We start from the raw sequence: 18,911 nt of genomic DNA, 5'->3' as shown, positions 1-18,911 counted from the left end.
CTGGAGGGTAAACAGATGATGATGATGATGATACCTGGACGATGTTGAGTTTTAGTATACTGTGTTTTGTGACTAGGTGAAAATCTAGCAGTAGCCTACATTTGTAAATACATTATTTCTCTCTCTGAAGGTGAAAGCTCATTTCAATTTAACAATGGTAAACACGAAAAAAAATATTTCTTTTACCCCAAAAGGTGTATGTCGCCCGTACGCACTAAACTCTTCCTGTCCCCTACGTTCACAAAGGTATGATAGTATATACAACATTATCTGGCGACCATGAGCCTCGAGCTGGTTATGGCATTAATTCTACTAGCACTAGAGCATTACTCTTTCAATTACCACGATCCCTCCCCTTCACATGCTAGATTGTCGTGTTTCAAAGCACCATACTTTCTTCTCAAGCAACAAGTGAATTACATTTTGCCAGTGCAGTGAACAGGCACTTCATGCAGTGGTCCAATGGCTTGACTCGACTAGACCATATCAGGGACGATGTTGTGCGGAGGAAATTCAAGATTGCCCCAATCACAGAGAAAATGCGTGACTTACGTCTGCGATGGTATGAGCATGTACTCCGTAGCAGTGAAACCTCAGCTGCAACTGAACGTGGAGGGTCGCCGACCTCAAGGGCGACCTCAAACACGCTGGCTGGATAGGGTGAGAGATGATATGGGGCTCATCAAACTTAACCCACGGGACGCTATGGATTGACTGAAGCGGAGGAAACATTGCAAGAAAAGGCAGATCCCACAAAAATGAGAAAATGCAAACGTAGACCTACTGAGCGCTCCTTTCACACTAGATTCCGGGATCTGAGTCTCTGTGTGACACGGAGGGTGTCGCGGAAGGCAAGCGACAACCTTCGCGACCCCTCAGACTACTTGCATCGTTTACGTTTATCCTGGGCTGAGAAAAAGTTGCTTTAGAAAAATAATAAGAATTGTTTTGGGATGGTTAAAAATTTTAACTTGAGTATTTTACACTACGAATAGATGTATGTATGGTGGGTATTCAGCCCAAAGGCTGGTTTGATCCTCCACAGTTCCACCAACAGCTGTCATAGATAGCCTAGGCGTCTCTGAAGAGGCATACTAGGGAAATGAGGAGTGAGGTAGTTTCCCGTTGCTTTCCTCACCGAGCCAGAAGTTGCTATTACATATCAGTCTGCCAAGCCCACTGAAATGCATGCACCAACTGACCCTATGAGCGATATTTTCGCACCATTCATAACACGGACTAGCTGCATAAAGAATGATATGGCTATAAAATATAAAAATTCCATTGCCATCAGACACGTACTTTTTCATGTATACATTTTTAAGTGAGCGGTTACTAGAGGAGAAGCCAGAAAGCCGGACAATATTTACTACAACCATAAATAAAAACTAATTCATGAACTTCAAACAATTTGTCTTAAAACGGAAATCCACAGCCTGTTTCCAGTCATTTGACCGCGTCAGGAATGGGATGAATGAAGACCCCATCTAGCGGCGAGGGTAGGAATTGTGCCGGCTGCCGAAGCCTCTCGCACTCCTCTGGGGCAATGATTAATGGCTGACAGACGAAATGAAATGATACTGGAGAGTGTTGCTGGAATGAAAGATGGCGGGGAAAACAGCAGTTCCCGGAGAAAAACCTGTCTCGCCTCCGCTTTGTCCAGCACAAATCTCATATGGAGTGACCGGGATTTGAACTACGGAACCCAGCGATGAGAGCCCGGCGCGCTGCCGCCTGAGCCACGGAGGCTTCTATATCAATTTATCTTCTACACCCTAATGTAGAATTCAACAAGGAAGATATTGATATAACTCATTTCGCAATACACCTATCGGTTGGTTTGTAATTAAAGCCTAAACTGGAGTGTCCATAATAAAAAATCTGACAGTAGGCTTCCTGTGACAGGGAGGCGGGGTATGTGGCTTAGAGGCAAACACGTGCCGTTTACGACTCTCCGCTCTTTGCAACTCCAAAGTCTCGAGTAAGGAGTTAGTAGTCCGGCACCGCGGTGTAGGGGGCAACGCGTCCGCCTGTCATCTGGTGGCCCCAGGTTCGATTCCCGGGCGGGACAGGGGTTTTTAATTCTAAATTATTAATATCCCTGGCCTGGGGACAGGGTGTTTGTGTCGTCCTCACATTCAACATTTTACACTTCCGCCATTTCCAAATACACGCAGGTTCACAACATATGGTGCAAAGCAGGGGTAAAAGATCTTCTTAGGTCGACGCCCCGAATAAATAGCATTTAGAAAAAGAGTTAGTATCCTTTGGGCATTGACATTAGTCGCCTGGACCCTCACTACGATAACGAAAGTAATGCGTATTTTGGGTGTTGAGGCGCTAATTAACGCTGTCAGAGATCGTCTTATGTCGTGGGACACGTATTAATACGAATACAGTGATGATAAGTAAACTTAGAGAACCCACTTCCGTTTCCTTTCTTCTTCTCTGCAAGAAGTGTAGTAAGCAGAAACATCGCGCCAAATTCCTGAGGTTCCACCACTGTAATCCCTTTGAAAGTACGGTAATCCAAGATCGAATAACTTTTATGTTTGAAAAAAAAAAGAGAAGTCACTAGTTAAGGGTGGTACTCCCGAGGCTCAGGCGGAAGCGCACCGGCCACTCACCGCTGGGTTCCGTGGTTCAAATCCCGGTCACTCCAAGTGAGATTTGTGCCGGATAAAGCGGAGGCGGGACAGGTTTTTCTCCGGATACTCCGGTTTTCCCTGTCATATTTCATTCCAGCAACACCATCCGATATAATTTCATTTCATCTGTGAGTAATTAATCATTGCCCCAGAGGAGTGCGACAGGCTTCGGCAGCCGGCACAATTCCTATCCTCGCCGCTAGATGGGAGCTTCATTCATTCCATTCCAGACCTGGTCGAATGACTGGAAACAGGCTGCAGGTTTTCATTTACGACTTGCCAGCCCTGTGGTGCCTGCCTCTTACCCGGACGCCCCGGGTTTAATTCACAGTAATGTCAAGTATTTTTACTTGGACCTGAGGGTTGATTCGAGGTGCACTCAGCCCTACTTGATTACAATTGAGAAGCTATCTGATGGTGAGATGGCGGAAATGGTCCAGAAAGCCAAGAATAACGGCCGAGAGTTTTCGTTGGGCTGACCATCCGTCACCACACAATCTGCAGACCTCAGGGCTGAATAGTGGTAAGATTCAAGAATTTAAAGCGCTGAAGACTAATCTTCGAATTATTTATCAGACCTTGCTCTCTTTCGGCTGAATATATTCCCCGTTATTTCCAGGTTAAACTGACATTTCTTGAGCGCAAAATAAGGCTCAAGGATACATCTCTACAATCCAGAAATTTGTACGATTCTTACAGAATAATTTTCAACAGCAAACCGGAAAGCTGGTAAAGTTCTTTCAATGTTCGTATCCATCTTTGCATGCCAGAGCTTTTCTTTTCTGTTATGAAAACGTCCAAGTGCTGGCAGCATACGGGATTAACGGTCGTCGATCTGTGCAACTCCGTGAGACTGACTGTGTCGAGGACAAACACAAACACATACTGTACAGTACAAATGTAAATATACTAACACGCGTCCCATCTCAGGTCACAGTGTTCTGTGTTTTGTTGCAAAAAGCAAACACATATGAATTTATGAGAAGTATTGTTATTGTAAAATACATAACATGTTGTACACCATCAAATTTTTCATTCAATTCAATACTTCAACAAGACAAAAACTGTCAAATCTCGTCAAAGATTGTTCAACATTATTGAAGGTTTGACAAGATTTGAAAAGATTTGGCAAGGTTTAGGCATTTTGTTTTAAAAGGGAGGAAAGGCAAGCAGTAGTTTTAGTTCTTGGACCAACAGTGGGATATATTCTTAAAAAGAAGAGAAACGCGAAATATAGCATGGGAAAAAGATTAACGAGGTTATCTTCAACAAAAAAAATGAAATGGCGTATGGCTTTTTAGTGCCGGGAGATCCCAGGACGGCTTCGGCTCGCCAGGTGCAGGTCTTTTGATTTGAAACCCACAGGCGACCTGCGCGACGTGATGCGGATGAAATGATGATGAATACAACACATTCACCCAGCCCCCGTGCTAGAGAAATTAACCAATGATGGTTAAAAGGGGCCCCTGTGACCAAAGGCCAGCACGCTAATCATTTAGCCATGGAGCTGGACATCTTCAACAGAATTTTTGCATCATTTGCAGATTTTACGTTATATTGCTCACATGAACTTAATAAAAATGAAATGAAATGTCGTATGGCTTTTAGTGCCAGGATATCCGAGGACGGGTTCGGCTCGCCAGGTGCAGGTCTTTCTATTTGATGCCCGCTGTCGACCTGCTCGTCGTGATGAGGACGAAATGATGATGAAGACAACACATACACCCAGCCGCCGTGCCGTTGGAATTAACCAATTAAGGTTAACCCGGCCGGGAATCGAACCAGGGACCCTCTGAACCGAAGGCCAGTACGCTGACCGTTCAGCCAACGAGTCGGACTTAATAAAAATTATAGCAATGCAACAGAAATTCATATTTTAGAACATGAAAACATATTAGGAATTCCACAGTAATAATAGTACAAATAATATGCTAAGATCATTATAAACCGCATATTTCTGACAGAGTTTCCTTATAGTTAGGGACCTGCGTTTTTCGAGTTTGCGATAACACCGACTTTTAAACTATATTCCCTAAAATGCCTGGGAGACAGTTACTTATACATAACGTTGTAAACAATTCGAAAATTGGACAGATTTATTTCGCGAAATAATACGAAATGAGACAATAACGCGAATATGTCAACTTAATAAATTTTATATGCAAAAGTGTTTAGTCTAGTATTCATCACTGACAGAAATGTCGATTCAGCACTAGTGGAAAAAGTGAAGTCTATTCCATTCTTTAAAAATGAGAATGATTCAGTGATCACAAAAGGGTACAGTAAACTTCAAGAACAAACCAATCGAATTGCGAGATGGAAAAATAAATATTGTGAACGTTCTGATTAGTTTGCTTGACGGTCATCCTGAGTTTAGTGGCAGAACTCTGCAATCAGTGTGGTAACCATGTGCTAATGTTGACTGTGAACGTTTCTCTTCTTGCTACTCAGGAGTTTTTGAGCGACTTGCGTTGCAACAGGAAAGTGACAATATTCTCCTTTGACAGAACAAAAATATGTATTTTTCTTTCATATTATGCCTTCGTCAGTGATAATTGAATGATAGAAATGTGTGTCTTTAAATAAAACTACATATTATTCTTCAATAATTTATTTACATGAAAAAGTACCTTTAAAGTCCAAATTATGATAATAACATGATTTAAAATAACGCGAAATTCTAAGAAACGCCAAATGCTTAAAAAATAACCCCGATTTCCACCAAAATATAAAACGAAAAACATTGGTTACCGTACGATAATAAACAAAAAACTTGTCCACTTCCTTGAGATAATTCTCTTGTAATCTTCTTGTATGCTGCCGTTTTTCTAAATTTTATTTTGCTACCGTATGGGGACCAAAGAGCCTCCGTGGCTCAGGCGGCAGCGCGCCGGCCTCTCACCGCTGTGTTCCGTGGTTCGAATCCCGGTCGCTCCATGTGAGATTTGTGCTGGACAAAGCAGAGGCGGGACAGGTTTTTCTCCGGGTACTCCGGTTTTCCCTGTCATATTTTATTCCAGCAACACTTCCCAGTATCATTTCATTTCGTCATTCATTAATCATTACCCCAGAGGAGTGCGACAGGCTTCGGTAGCCGGCACAATTCCTATCCTCGCCGCTAGGTAGAGGCTGCATTCATTCCATCCTGACCCGGTCGAATGACTGGAAACAGGCTGTGGATTTTCATGGGGCCCAAGTCATAGAGACAGGGATGTGTCTCATACTCAGCAATGAACACACGCACAACATCCCACGGCCATGAAGACGAACCAATTTTTGTTGTTTTTATGTGCAGCAATCCCAGCATGCCTAGCATCCTAGCGTGCATCATTACTGCTCGAACTGCATTGGTCAATTCTGTCAAAGACTTGACAAATCTGTGATCGATTACAACATGTTCTAATTCACTATCGAGACTTTTGAAGACTTCTCACGACTTCTCAAGTACTGCAAGCGATTTGACAAGTAAATGTGCAAATATTGAAAATTCTTGTGAAGTCTTGAATTTGACGATAAAACTGATGGTGTAAAACAGATTTTAGACTAGTTCTATCACCATATTATGTTTGATTACGAAGACTGTCAAGGGAGATTTTGCTTTCAGGAGTCCGATTTCACCACAAAACACCTGCTTACCCTCACCAGCCACAACTGTCAGCATATACTCGTCTTTATCAGCGAATATTTCAGTGATAGTGTATAGCCGAAGCGCTGACCAGACGTGGTCACCCTGTTCCAGCATTAGGACTACAATGTTCCCCGATTCTCGGCCGGGGCGGGGATTTTAACCTTAATTGGTTGTTTCCACTGGCTCGGGGACTGGCTATGTGTGTCGTCCTCAAATAGAAAATAATAAGAAAACAAGAGAAAAATAAGAAAATATAAGTAAATTAAAGTCTATATATTTATATTTAAAAAGTGCTAGTTAGTTGACGAGGTGATGCAGGAAGAAGGGGAAAAGAACTTTCGCAGAATTTAACCACAGTAATAGCTCCTTAGGAAATCAGGGGTACGAACCCACTCATCATTCTAACTTCAAAGGTTCGATCCTGGCCGAGGTATCAGATTTTTAAAAGAGGAAAATGTTGCCTCTCGGTGGCACAAATACAGCATTTTAAAGATTGATATCGCACTCAGCGTACATTAGAGTGAAGCAGTGATCTGCTTGGCTGTCATTCTGGCAACAGCAAACGGAACTCTAATCCTAGCTAAGGAAACCAAGAGCAATATAATTTTATAGGAAGTTTTTATTTATTGAAGTTGTCATGCCTATGCAGTGGCGGTCTCTATTTCCTTTCGCACCAGCACTTAGGTACCTCACAAATTATTGTTTTGATCCAAATTATTTACAGAAGTAATAGGGCCTAGTGCGAGCAAACTGGTATCAGGTGAAGAATAACTACTCTACCGGCAAGCACTGGTAGACGTCGAGGTCAATAATTGTAAACAATGAATGTACTGAGACATTATGAAGGTGCGCAATGAAGTGCACAGAAAGAGGCTTTATCTACAATCTGTACGAAAATCAGGCCTCGAGTGATAAGAGTCGAGGAAGGAAGTATGACGCTGGATTGGAGCTTATCTCCCCTTCTTTCTAATGTGTAAATAGAACAGGTTGTAAAGAATACACAGTCATCATGCTAGCCAAGAAAGTTTTCAACAAGTAGTCTACAAATTAACAAGAAGACGTTTGAATAAAGAAATGACTTGCTCAGGTATACAGACTGTACCATCACTATACCGACAAAGAAGTCCGGGATGCTCCTTGTGTTATGTTAAGAATGGTGGTGCGATGGGATTGGCGGAGAAAATGTTTCTTATCGAGAAAATGAGATTGCTTTTTTTACTTCTGGGCGAGCGATTAAAATTGACGAACATGCCGTATTTGCGATGCCAGAAAAGTAGCCGCTGCCTGTTGCTGAGCATCAGAGGAGGGAAAGTCCGGCTCCGTGGCTAAATGGTTAGCGTGCTGTCTTTGGTCACAGGGGTCTTCATCATCATTTCATCCTCATCACGAGGCCCAGGTCACCTATGGGAGTCAAATCAAAAGAGCTGCATCTGGCAAGCCGAACTTGTCCTCGGACACTCCCGGCACTAAAAGCCATACGCCATTTCCATTTCAGCGGAGGGAAGAGAAGGGAGGAGAAGTGGGAAGTGGGAGACAAAAGTAATGCGTAATGCGCAATACAACCTGAACAGAGCCCAATTTCACTGCTACACGGTTGTGAACTGTACATCGAAGTAGGAGGGGGGCATTGTGATCATCTACTATAATCAAACCGCTGGACGTATTGTTTCCTTCGTTCAGTATTTCATTCCATTTACAATGTTGTGAGTGAAGGAATACACAATCGTGGGGCGGCAGCCTTGTTTCTTCGTGCATGTCAAATAATAAAGAACGTTACTCTGACCAACAGACGAGAGGAGAAACGATCTGGTGCACTCCTTGGCTGACAAGTGTGCCTTAATTACTGTGTGTGCAGTTACGGCTGTTTAATAAACGAACTGTGGATATTGTCTGTAAGAAACAAGGGCAATCCTGTGCGAGTTGAACGAGGAAACTTGTGCATAGTCCTACGAGTCTCCAACATACACCTCACTTTCCCTCCCTCCCCTTCTCTTCCCTGAAACACGGCAGCGACTTGTGCTCTGACATACCCGCGAGTTCGTCAATTTGAATCGCGCGCCCAGAACGAAAAAAAATTATTTCTCCGCCAATCCGATTGTGCCATCATTCTTAACTTAACACGAAGAGCACCCCTGATTTTTCTGTCGGTATATTTCTGATACACCCTGTATGTTAGGGGCGCAGTGTACGGCAGCGAGAGTTGGAAAACTAGAAGCAGCAAAAATAAGTAAAATGAGATGGAAAGACAACAATGAAGACATAGTTTCATGGATTTCCTGAACATGCGGCTTACCTGTATCTGCTGACCAGGCTGGTTGATCTGCATCTGCTGCGCCTGGTTGATCTGCAAGGAGGCGGCGCCGGGGCAAGAGGGTGGCCTAGGAGGTGTGTTGCTGCCGAAGGGGCCTCCTGGAGCCGGCCCTCTTGGTAGGTACTGAGGACTGCCGTGGTTAGGACTGCCGTACGGGGAGTATTGCTGTTTGGGTGTACTGTAGTTCCCGAGCTTTCCCTGGGCGCTCTGCTGCTGGCCGGGCTGGGGGGTTTGCTGCTGCATCACTGGCCTCTGTTTCTGAATGTCCATCCCCCCACCGGTCCCGAAAGCCGCGCTCTGCGTGGCGCTGAACATCACCTCCTGTTTAATCATCTCCGCTTGAGTCCCTGTGTTCACTCCTGTCTGTTTGTTTAGGTAAGAAGGGGCACCACCACCACCTGTCCCCACAGACCCCGGGCTACCCAGGTAATCAGTCCCCGTGGCTGGAAATTGAAACTCTCCGTACGGCGAACGCACATTACGGACCCCGCCCGTAGGGTTGAAGCCCATTCCTAACTGAGTCTTGTGCTGATGCTGCTCGGCCATCTGCTTAAGCGTTTGCGCTGCAGGACTAAGTTCCGCTTTGCTGAAGTCCAGCCCTGAGTAGGGGGCCATGCGCGACTTGGACAGTGACTGGTCGTACACGGACTGAGGCGAGAACTGGGGGTTCCCCGCCAGCAAGGGGCTCGGGCTGTTGTTGTTATTGTTACTGTGCGGCGCCTTGCCCACTACGTCCATTAAGTTCTGATGCTGATGATGCACGTCTTTGTCGTCCTCAGCCTTCAACTGGCCACCACCTACACCACACGAGTTAGCGCTACTACTATTGTTATTCGTGAAACCGTCCACACTTTTATCTTCAAAATCAAGATCCTTCAACAAACCAAAGTCTGAGATTTCGGAAATGAGATCCTTAAAGGCGTCCGAGGTGATAATCTCGTCGTTGGTGTCGTCGCCGATGAGATCAGAGAGGCCGGGGAAGCCCGTGCCGTTAGCTGCAGCGTCCTTCTCGAGCGCCGCGGCGCACTGTTCCAGGTCCACAAACTCACTGTCTGGCTCCTGCTTACACTCCACCAGATTGCCGATGTCGAGGTTCTGGGGGCGCGAGGCAGGGGTGCCAGGTCCGGATTTGGGCGAGGACACATCGCTCTTCACCGAGGTATTGGTGAGCGCTTTCACCGTCACGTTGGTGGAGATCTGCTGCGGCTGGGAGTTGGCCGCCGACGTCGTGAACTCCAACTGTTGTACGATCTCCACCGAGAACTTGGTGAGATTCTCCGAAGAGGTTGGTGGCGGCTGACTCTGGCCCGCCGGCGGTGGGGGCGCTTGGCCCGGGGCTCCGCCAGGGCCAGTGCACTGGATCTTCGGAGGCGGCTCATAAGCGTCAGCAGATCCACCAGGAGGTTCCAGCTCTTCGGCCGTACGTTTCAGAAATTTTTGCTGCTGCAAACAAAGGAGAGAAAAGTCTATTTTAGTAATTCCATTAGCATCTGAGACCCGAGCATTATAAGGAATAAGGATCATAGGGAAATAAGAACAGCAGGTGAGGGAACAGAGAATGTCAGGCAGTGCACATGTTAAAAATTGATGTCCAAGTACCGCAAGTAGGCAAATATAAAAATAATCAAGTAGTGGAAAATCAAGAAATGAATATAAATACAAAAAGGAAAAATGTATGTCACCTGCAGCATCCCACAAAATTGCACATACATATAGGGTGGGTGCGATGTAGCTCCCTAGTTCTAAATGTCCATTCAGTTTTTGTTAAAAAATATTTTCACACGGAACAAGTTGTGGTCGGTTTTCAGGGCCATGGGAATTCCACATATGCTCCTGCGTTGTCGACCAAACAACGTAAACATATAGAAATGTCATCAATTGACTTTTGCAGGAAAATCTGAGGTACATTACCGAAGACAACTCTGATTCCCTCCTCTAATTCGTCCAGAGTGGATGGTTTTGTTCGGTCCACTTCTTGTTTGGCCCAACCGCACAAAAATAAGTCACACTGTTAAGAAAGACGGAACATACCTTTTTGCCTTATTCGTTCATGACTGACTGGATGAACACTTTCCAGCACGTTGGCCAGGACGGCGAGGACCAGACGAACAGTCTGCTAGAAGTCCCGACCTCACTGCTTGAGACTTCTTTTCGTGGGGGTGGGCCAAAGAAGAAGTGTACCGAACAAAGCCACGCACTCTGAACGAATTAGAAGAGAGATTCAGAGTTGTCCCATGAAATGTACCTCCGAATATACGGCAGAAGTTAATTGATGACATTCCTCTACGTTTACGTCGTTTGGTCGACAACGCAGGAGTATATGTGGAATTTTAATGTGGTGCACACATTCTCATGGTCCTGAGAACCGACCACTACTTGTTCTGTGTGAATATATTCGTTAACAAAATACTTATGGACATTTAAAGCTAGGGAGTTACATCGCACCCACTCTATATACCAAAATAACATACATTTCGACTGCTCCAAGTATTGATATCGTAAGTCCAAGAATGGTCAAAATGAGCTGATCATCACCAAAACAGTTCTGTATTTTTGTCATGAATAAAAATCGTTGGTCTTTTCCTGCGCCCCAAACGTAGCAGGAATAATAGATCTTAACATCGTCGCCTGTGAGAATGATAGCACAATTAAAACTGTTACTCTAGTTCTGATGTTTGTACAGGGGAAAGTTACGATATTGAAATGAAAATATCACAAGAATCATGATCACCCGTGTTAGGTACACAAAACAAACGTTCCCACTCTAGTGAAAGGGTGAATGTTCACACTTCGCTGGAGATAAGCTACACTCCATTGTTAGAAAAAGTGCAGACACGAATAACTAACAGTTTGCTGTCCGTTCGAATTTAAAGACATGCTTCACGAAACGTAGCCATAAGAAATCTTTGAAAATGTATCCGAGAAATATCCACTTATATTACTAGAACCAATGCAAATTTGGTTGAAAAAGAAAAACCAAAGACAAACGAGAATTAACAAGAAGATCTGTCAGAATTGTAAGATACCTGGTATGTGGACAGTAAGTGAAATTGCTCTCCGACTAACCTTTGTTGCGTGCGCGTAGTTCATTTCTATTCATGAGCACATTTTTCGTTTCTCGCGAATTCTTCGCCAAGTCAGCTCCCAGAGCCTAAAAAACGTGCCTACAGCAGTCGCAACCGACATCAGTACATAGCTGGCAAGTTAATACAATTCTGCTCCAAACGTACCGGGTTCGAACCCAGCGAGGTCAGCGGCATTCGAAAGTGTTTGAATGCAGTAACTCAGTGTCGTTGGTTTTCAGCTTGTTGAAAGACTTCAGCGGGACAAAACCTCTAACTATTGAACAATTATTATTATTATTATTATTATTATTATTATTATTATTATTATTATTATTATTATTATTATTAATTTTTCCCCTCTGTAGCGTAACGGTTAGTGTTATTAGCTGCCGCCCTCAGAGGCCTGGGTTCGATTCCCGGTACTGCCAGAAATTTAAGAATGGCAGGAGGGCTGGTATGTGGTTTAAATGGTACGTGCAGCTCACCTCCATAGGGGGTGTGCCTGAAAAGAGCTGCACCACCTCGGGATGAGGACACGAATTTGCATTTGCATTATTAATTAGCTTTCTTCGTCGTTGACGAGTTAGTTTTTGTAACTGGAGCAGTAGTGCCATTATCATGATCTTTTTAAATCAATAGGGACCTCGCAGCTTTGGACCACCATCGCCAGTTAGTTCGTCATTATGACGACTGAACAATATCTCTACCTCACCAACGCTCGTGGTTGATGGACATAGGAACAGAAATTTAAATTCACGAATATCTGCATTATGATAGCTCGAACAGTACAAATGTCTCAGATATGAAGGGTTGGAAATCGAACTTCTCATATTTTGGTACATCTTTTAGATATGGTGTGCGTGGGTTATGAGGGTATTTAGGGGTTGCAGTAGGGTTTCAGTGTATGGGACCTTCAAGACGATTTCTTAATGCGAGAACTGGAAAAGATACAAAGGACAGAAGCACGATTTGTTCTGGATAATTTCCGACAAAGCACTAGTGTTAGGAACATGTTGCAAACTTTAGACTGGGGATAAGGCGACGAACAGCTCGACTAAGCGGTGTGTTCCGAGCTTTCGATGGAGAGATAGCTTAAAATGATGTACACGAGCAAGCTTGAGTGGCACACATTTAAAAGATCCTCGTACATGCTCAATGCGCACTTTGTCATGCAGAGGGACGCCCATCTACCATCGCAACATTCGCATCCCTGTGACCTGTCTTGTCCAACATTCGGAGACATACAGTACATGAGGGTAGCCCGGATAGTGGTTTTGCACACTTCGCTCTTCAATGTGAGAGGCATCCGCTTATCACACAGAACACCAGTTAAGAGATCGCTATTTCGTCCAAATAACACTGATGCGGTGCTCGACATCTACGTCGATATTACCATCAGCTGTGATGACTTATCCAAAATATCTGAACTTGTCGGTCTTCATCAATGGATCTCCAGCAAGGAAGACAGTTGTTGGGGGAGGGGGGCTGCTTTCGCGGGCTGAGGGAAGTTAGTCTTCTTGGGACTTATTCTTAATCTATCTTCTTCTAGCATAGCTCGCCATCGTTCCACGACCGCCTCGACCTCCTGATATCACTCACGAATGGAGATGTTGAAAAATTTCCACCTAAGTGCAGCTAAACACCTTGAAGCTTTGTAAATGATAACTCCCAAACAAATTTGCATTTCACGCGCATGTTCTCACTATGCTGAGGCCCAGTTAATTCAAAATGTTCATTCAAATAGGGGAATCGAAATTTCTTAACTGCTTCTACATCACATGTTTACTCCGGTGCCATTATCGACAACACAAAGTTGTAGTACACGATTTTCTAAATCTCAACCAGTAGTGACAACAAGCTGCGAGTAAATGAAGGCGTTCGCTGCTGCTACTAAACGTTTTAACCCTTTACTGCATGAATTATTTTTTGTTTTCGTTTGGTGAAGAAAATTTCAAGCTTTAATGTTCAACATACGTTCAGTGTATTAGATGTACCGGCAATTCTTAACTGGGGCTAATAGCTTAACACTCATATGTGATGTGGATTGCCATAGTTGAAGATAGTAAGACCGTCAATCAGACCAGGGAAATGTGATACGGTGAAGGAGATGTTCGGAAAAGGTTAGGGGGTTGGCGGCCGTGGCCTATACTAGGAATTGCCCCAGCATTCGCCTTAGTGCAGGAGAATGGAAATATATATACGAATTTTCACGATTTTACGCTAAGCTTTTAACATTCAAAGACCGAACATTACTACCTACTGGCCATGGGTACGTACTGCAAGGCGCAAGTACAGCTTGCAGAACCGTAGGTCGGTAATGTCTTTGAGGTTGAGCCAGAGGTACTCCTGAAGCCTGTGGTAATGTGATGGGGAGGGCCCACGTAAAATAAACGGTGGTTGGTTCGCGTGGATGTTGACGGGGTGGCAGGAGTACCTTTGGTTGTAGGGCTGTTTTGTCTTATGTTATGTAAAAAAAAAACAAGGCATCACTGGGATATGTGTTTAATTGATTGTACAGTTGAAGGTGTGCCGTAAAACTACCTCTGTCTACAATATTTGTCCATTTATACAGGTGAAAAGTTGTATGTTGCCTGAGGGCAACAGTATGCAGTAAAGGGTTAATTCCGTGTCTGAAGGGGGCGGAGGGCGTCCTAGACGGTAAGACCGTCAATCAGGCCAGGGAAATGTGATACGGTGAAGGAGATGTTCGGAAAAGGTTAGGGGGTTGGCGGCCGTGGCCTATACTAGGAATTGCCCCAGCATTCGCCTTAGTGCAGGAGAACGGAACACCACGGGAAACCATTCTCAGGACAGCCGACGGTGGGGACCAGCCTCTCTCCGTCTCCCGAATGCAGAGGCGTAGAGCCACGGTAGAGCCGCGCCATCCATCCTCTGCTCGGCTGATCGGTCGGAGTGCAGAGCTGTCGGACCAAGGACCAGCCGTGGCCACTTTGTAGGCCGAAGCCTACACTATCGGATCATACCTTTGGCTTTACACCTTAGCGTGACGCCTCGCGATGCAGGGCGTCCAGTGTTGCGAAACTCTCGATATGATGTACACAAGCACCTCGTTTATCCGAACCACATTAATCCAGATCTCCGGTTTATCCGGATCGAAAATAATAAACATTTATTTTTACTTGTATAGTATTTCTTTTACGTGGTCGATTCTTCTTGAAAGTATTTTCCGCGAAGGACAGTTAAGGACAACAATTGGAAGTAAGTCGGCCACGGTTTATCAAAGGTACCGTCCCTGGAATTGAGAATTGGAAACCGTGGACTCTTCCGCGTTCCTTGACACATTTGCACGCATTCCCGGATGCTAGGACGTAGACGTGAACGACGTAAACGACTGGTTGAAAAATTACTGTAATTCGGGCTACGGCATAACGGCAGATGAATAAATTATTGCCTCTTGTTCCTCAGCAGGTGATGACGAGAGTGATGGTGAATTCGAAGATGAAAGCGGCGCTCCATCAGAAGAGACAATGACTCATTGAGATTCAACAATGCAGCTGGACAAACGGATGGCCTATTTAGAATCCCAGACTGAAACCACACCGGGAGAACCGATGTTAGTAAAACGTCTTCGTGATCGTGCTGCGCGCAAACGCTATACTTTGTACAAATGTAAAAAACAGAAAAGGCTTACACATTATTCTAGTGCATAAAACAGAGCCGTAAATGTAAGAAAAGTGCTCTTATATTTTTTTGTACAATTGAAGAAAGGTATTACTGTACAAATCATGTTAATATATAACGTGTACTGTATTTGTTTTTTTAGTTTTCCGGATTATCCAGATTTCCGATAATCCAGATCAGTTCCGGTGCCACTTAATCCGGATAAACGAGGTTCTAGTGTATATCAATTACAGTTTGTGATATCGGTTGCCCATTGCCTATCGATTACAAGTAAAATTACTTTTAAAAAGTGTTCGTTACAAGTAATATGATTACTTTTACTCCATTACCTCCCAAATTTGGGAAAGAGGTGATATATAAGTAAATGCACTACTGTATTCTCACAACAGGAGGTTCACTACATCTCTACGGATGACTAATCGGAGAGCTATCAACAGAAAGGACAGTAAAGCAATGGTGTTAGATCCCCCATTTGCTTTGAAAGAGACTCGAATCAGGCTCGTGCTTGTCTTATCTGTCAGCAAAGTACAAAATACCTATCGATCGGTGGATTGTAAGGGGCCTGCTATTGCGAGCAAGAGGCACCCTACCTACTCCGACATCGATCGACTTTACTTCAAAATGCGCAAGTTCCATTCAACGGAATAGAAAAAAGTAGTAATACAGATTCTGAGTGACTCTACAAATCGTCCATCCCCATCTATATTTAGGAACGTGATTAACATTCCTCGCCCATCGCCTGGAAAAAAAAGACAACAACAGCATTACCAATTATAAATTTCCACTTTTTGATGTTTTAAAATTATATTGAAACTGTAACCTTGAGTGTATTCCGATCCGAATGGTTACCCTCATTAGAGGACGGACGATTAATTCTTTCTTTAATATATCTCTCTCCCTAATCTCTGCAGTGAGTGTAACAACTATGCACGCTTTACAAAACATAAGTGATACAACTGAACGTAATCTTTGACTACGAGGCTCATTGAAGCTCGCCGAACGTGAAAATATTTGAAAACAGACCAGACGACGTCCTTGAGCAAATGAAAGGAATGTGACAGCAATTAGTCAAGAGAGGGACGTTCTGGCTTGCAAGGCCGCTTGCACCTGCACTAAGAGACACTTTCCCTCACAAATATTACTATGTATCTAGAGCACGCACTACTGCCAGTTATGTTCCTGTTCTTCCTACAACATGTAACTACTGTACTCCGGCCACTCACTGCAGCTGTGCCTGAAAACTACTACACAAAGTTCCTAGGAATGAACAAAATTGTAAAAATAAGTTTTCCTCGAAATGATATGGGATTGTTGGCTGAACTTCCTGCACCAGGACAGGGATGGGCACAGTAAGCAAACGAATGACGAGGAAAGCAAGCGCGCTGCGATAGATTAATAGAGCGTTAGGTTTGTAATTGAAGTCACGGACCATCAGTTGTACGTGGAATCCAAATCACGGGAACATTAATTTATATTTCGAGAAGTTCACATTCATTGGCCGAATTGGAACGGCAGATGACTTGGTGAAGCCTGTCAAAGACTTCATAAATGAATGCAAAATACCATATACATAGACGCATGATTTTTTCATATTAATGATAAACGCGAGAAAAAATATTCTGAAGCGATTTTGAAATATCTTAACGAATCATATGGTTCGGTTTAGTGATTTTTCTTCGCGAATTACGGCGAATTAAAGCGACAAGGCCAGTTTACAGCGGAATTTACTTATTTTGCGATAAGCGCGAAAATGCAGCGAAATTCGTGGAAAATAACGATCATGAAATTGTAACACAATATCACGTGAGTGAAGAGAAACAGAAGACAGGATAAGATTTCTCATTTCGACGGAAGTATCTCTTCGTATTGTTATTCTATAAAATCCCTTAATGGTATGACCATACAGGCTGAAAGCTATGGCCATGTAGGGCGAAAGGGTACTTTGTTACGTTTGATTAGGGCTAATAGTTCTAATCGACATTACATAAGGAATAAGGAATGATTATCAATATTGCTTCTTTTTATCTATTTTTCACATAAATAATTCACAAAGCTCACGAAGTAAACTTTTTATGAATAACTTTAGGGAAGGATTAAAGCGAAATCGAAGTGATGGGGTCAGCTCTTTTTCGCGAAATAACGCGAAAAATTGTTTCCTTTCCGCGAAATCGAACATAAATTAATGCGAAAAAATCATACCTCTAAATATACAGTATGCTCCGCTTATATCATGCGTACCATACAGAGTATATTACCTCTGCCTTTCGCAAATGTCATCGGCAGAGCAGACTCAAGAAAAACGCAGCCTAAGCACATTCGTACAGCGGTACTTACTTTTGCGAAAACATTCGCTATCACACCCTACACTGCACTACACAACAATAGACTGCACATTACAAGATTAGTTCGAAAAATTAAACCCAGCAGAAACATACCATTTAACACTACCTTTTATTACCGGTAGTTTCGCAGAGACTCCAATAACGCACAATCAAAGAAACTGATCAGTCGTGACTGAGCTTCGGCTCAACAGCGGCTAGTTTTGCCAGCCATACAGCTCTCTATTCGGGAGGCGGACGGGTTGGTTCCCACCGTCGGCTGTCCTCAGAAAAGTTTTCCATTCTCCTGCACTACGGCAAATGTCGGTACAGATGCTTTTATAGGCCACGGCCGTTACCTCCTTACCTACTGCGCACCTAAAATGAATATTGGTCTGAGAGAAGGCGTAACCCTCCAGGTTGTAACGTTCCAGACGTTACAGTGTAATTATGTTAATTTTATTATGTGTAATTAATTAAGGAATTTAACGTCATGATATTTATCTTGATATGTAAGTGTATTATAATTCATGTTTAATCATTTGCTCACTATCATTTCATTACTTTGTAACTACGACTTGTAAACGAGGGCTGAATATCCTCATATTCACTTAGATTCTTGCGACAGTCGGTTAAAATTAACTTGCAGTAGATTTCCTCTATCTTGCCACATCACCGAGGAGGAAGGAAGGACAAATTTAGACATCAAGTTCTGAGAAAAGCGAGCACGTGTTCAAGCGTGGTAACGTAAGCTAGCGTATTTCGACCAGAATTATTCAAACTGTTCACCGCCTATATTTTCAAAGGAGCGTCATGTTGCCATGGATACTGAGTGAAAGGACGAATAGAAGAACAGTTGATATCTTGGTTATGGCCCGTCAACTCTAATATCTGGAGTGGGGAGAGACGTGTCATCTGATTGGACCACGTGTAGCGACCTGTAATTAGCGCGAGAGAAGGTTATAAAAGGGCGTGTTGGAGCTCGTGGCTTCATCTTATGATCTTATGATCTCTCTTCTGATCTTCTACGTATTCATTCGCTACTTGATCTTCTACGTGATTTTCTTATTGATCTTCTACTTGATTCTTCGTCTCGATACTTAGAAATTCTGAATGAGGGGTGTAGAGCCACTCTCATCAGGAAGTACGTACAGCACGGCTACAAGACCGGTTTGAACCAGTCTAAGTCGATAGATAGTTTTAATCTAGATAGAAATGAAACTTCAGAGAACATTTTCAGTAAAGTTGGAAGGATTCTTAATTGAGTATCCTCTCCATATAACCCAAGGTGGTTCTTCT

The 18,911-nt window shown here is 43.6% G+C and overlaps 1 protein-coding gene across 2 annotated transcripts in view; it reads right to left on the bottom strand.

Moving 5' to 3' along the window:
- Positions 1 to 18,911, bottom strand: part of mam (mastermind) — a 313,135-nt gene that overhangs the window by 203,479 nt on the left and 90,745 nt on the right. The window contains exon 2 of one of the 2 annotated variants that reach the window (XM_067142572.2): positions 8,570 to 10,030. In XM_067142572.2, coding sequence (XP_066998673.2) covers positions 8,570 to 10,030 — 1,461 coding nt within the window. The remainder of the gene's footprint in view (positions 1 to 8,569; positions 10,031 to 18,911) is intronic. The other variant, XM_067142573.2, reaches the window with a different exon arrangement.

The sequence above is a fragment of the Anabrus simplex genome, chromosome 3 (assembly GCF_040414725.1).
Source record: "Anabrus simplex isolate iqAnaSimp1 chromosome 3, ASM4041472v1, whole genome shotgun sequence".
NCBI lineage: Eukaryota > Metazoa > Arthropoda > Insecta > Orthoptera > Tettigoniidae > Anabrus > Anabrus simplex.
The sequence above is the reverse complement of the archived record's forward strand: the minus strand, read 5'-3'. Positions and strand labels throughout refer to the sequence as shown.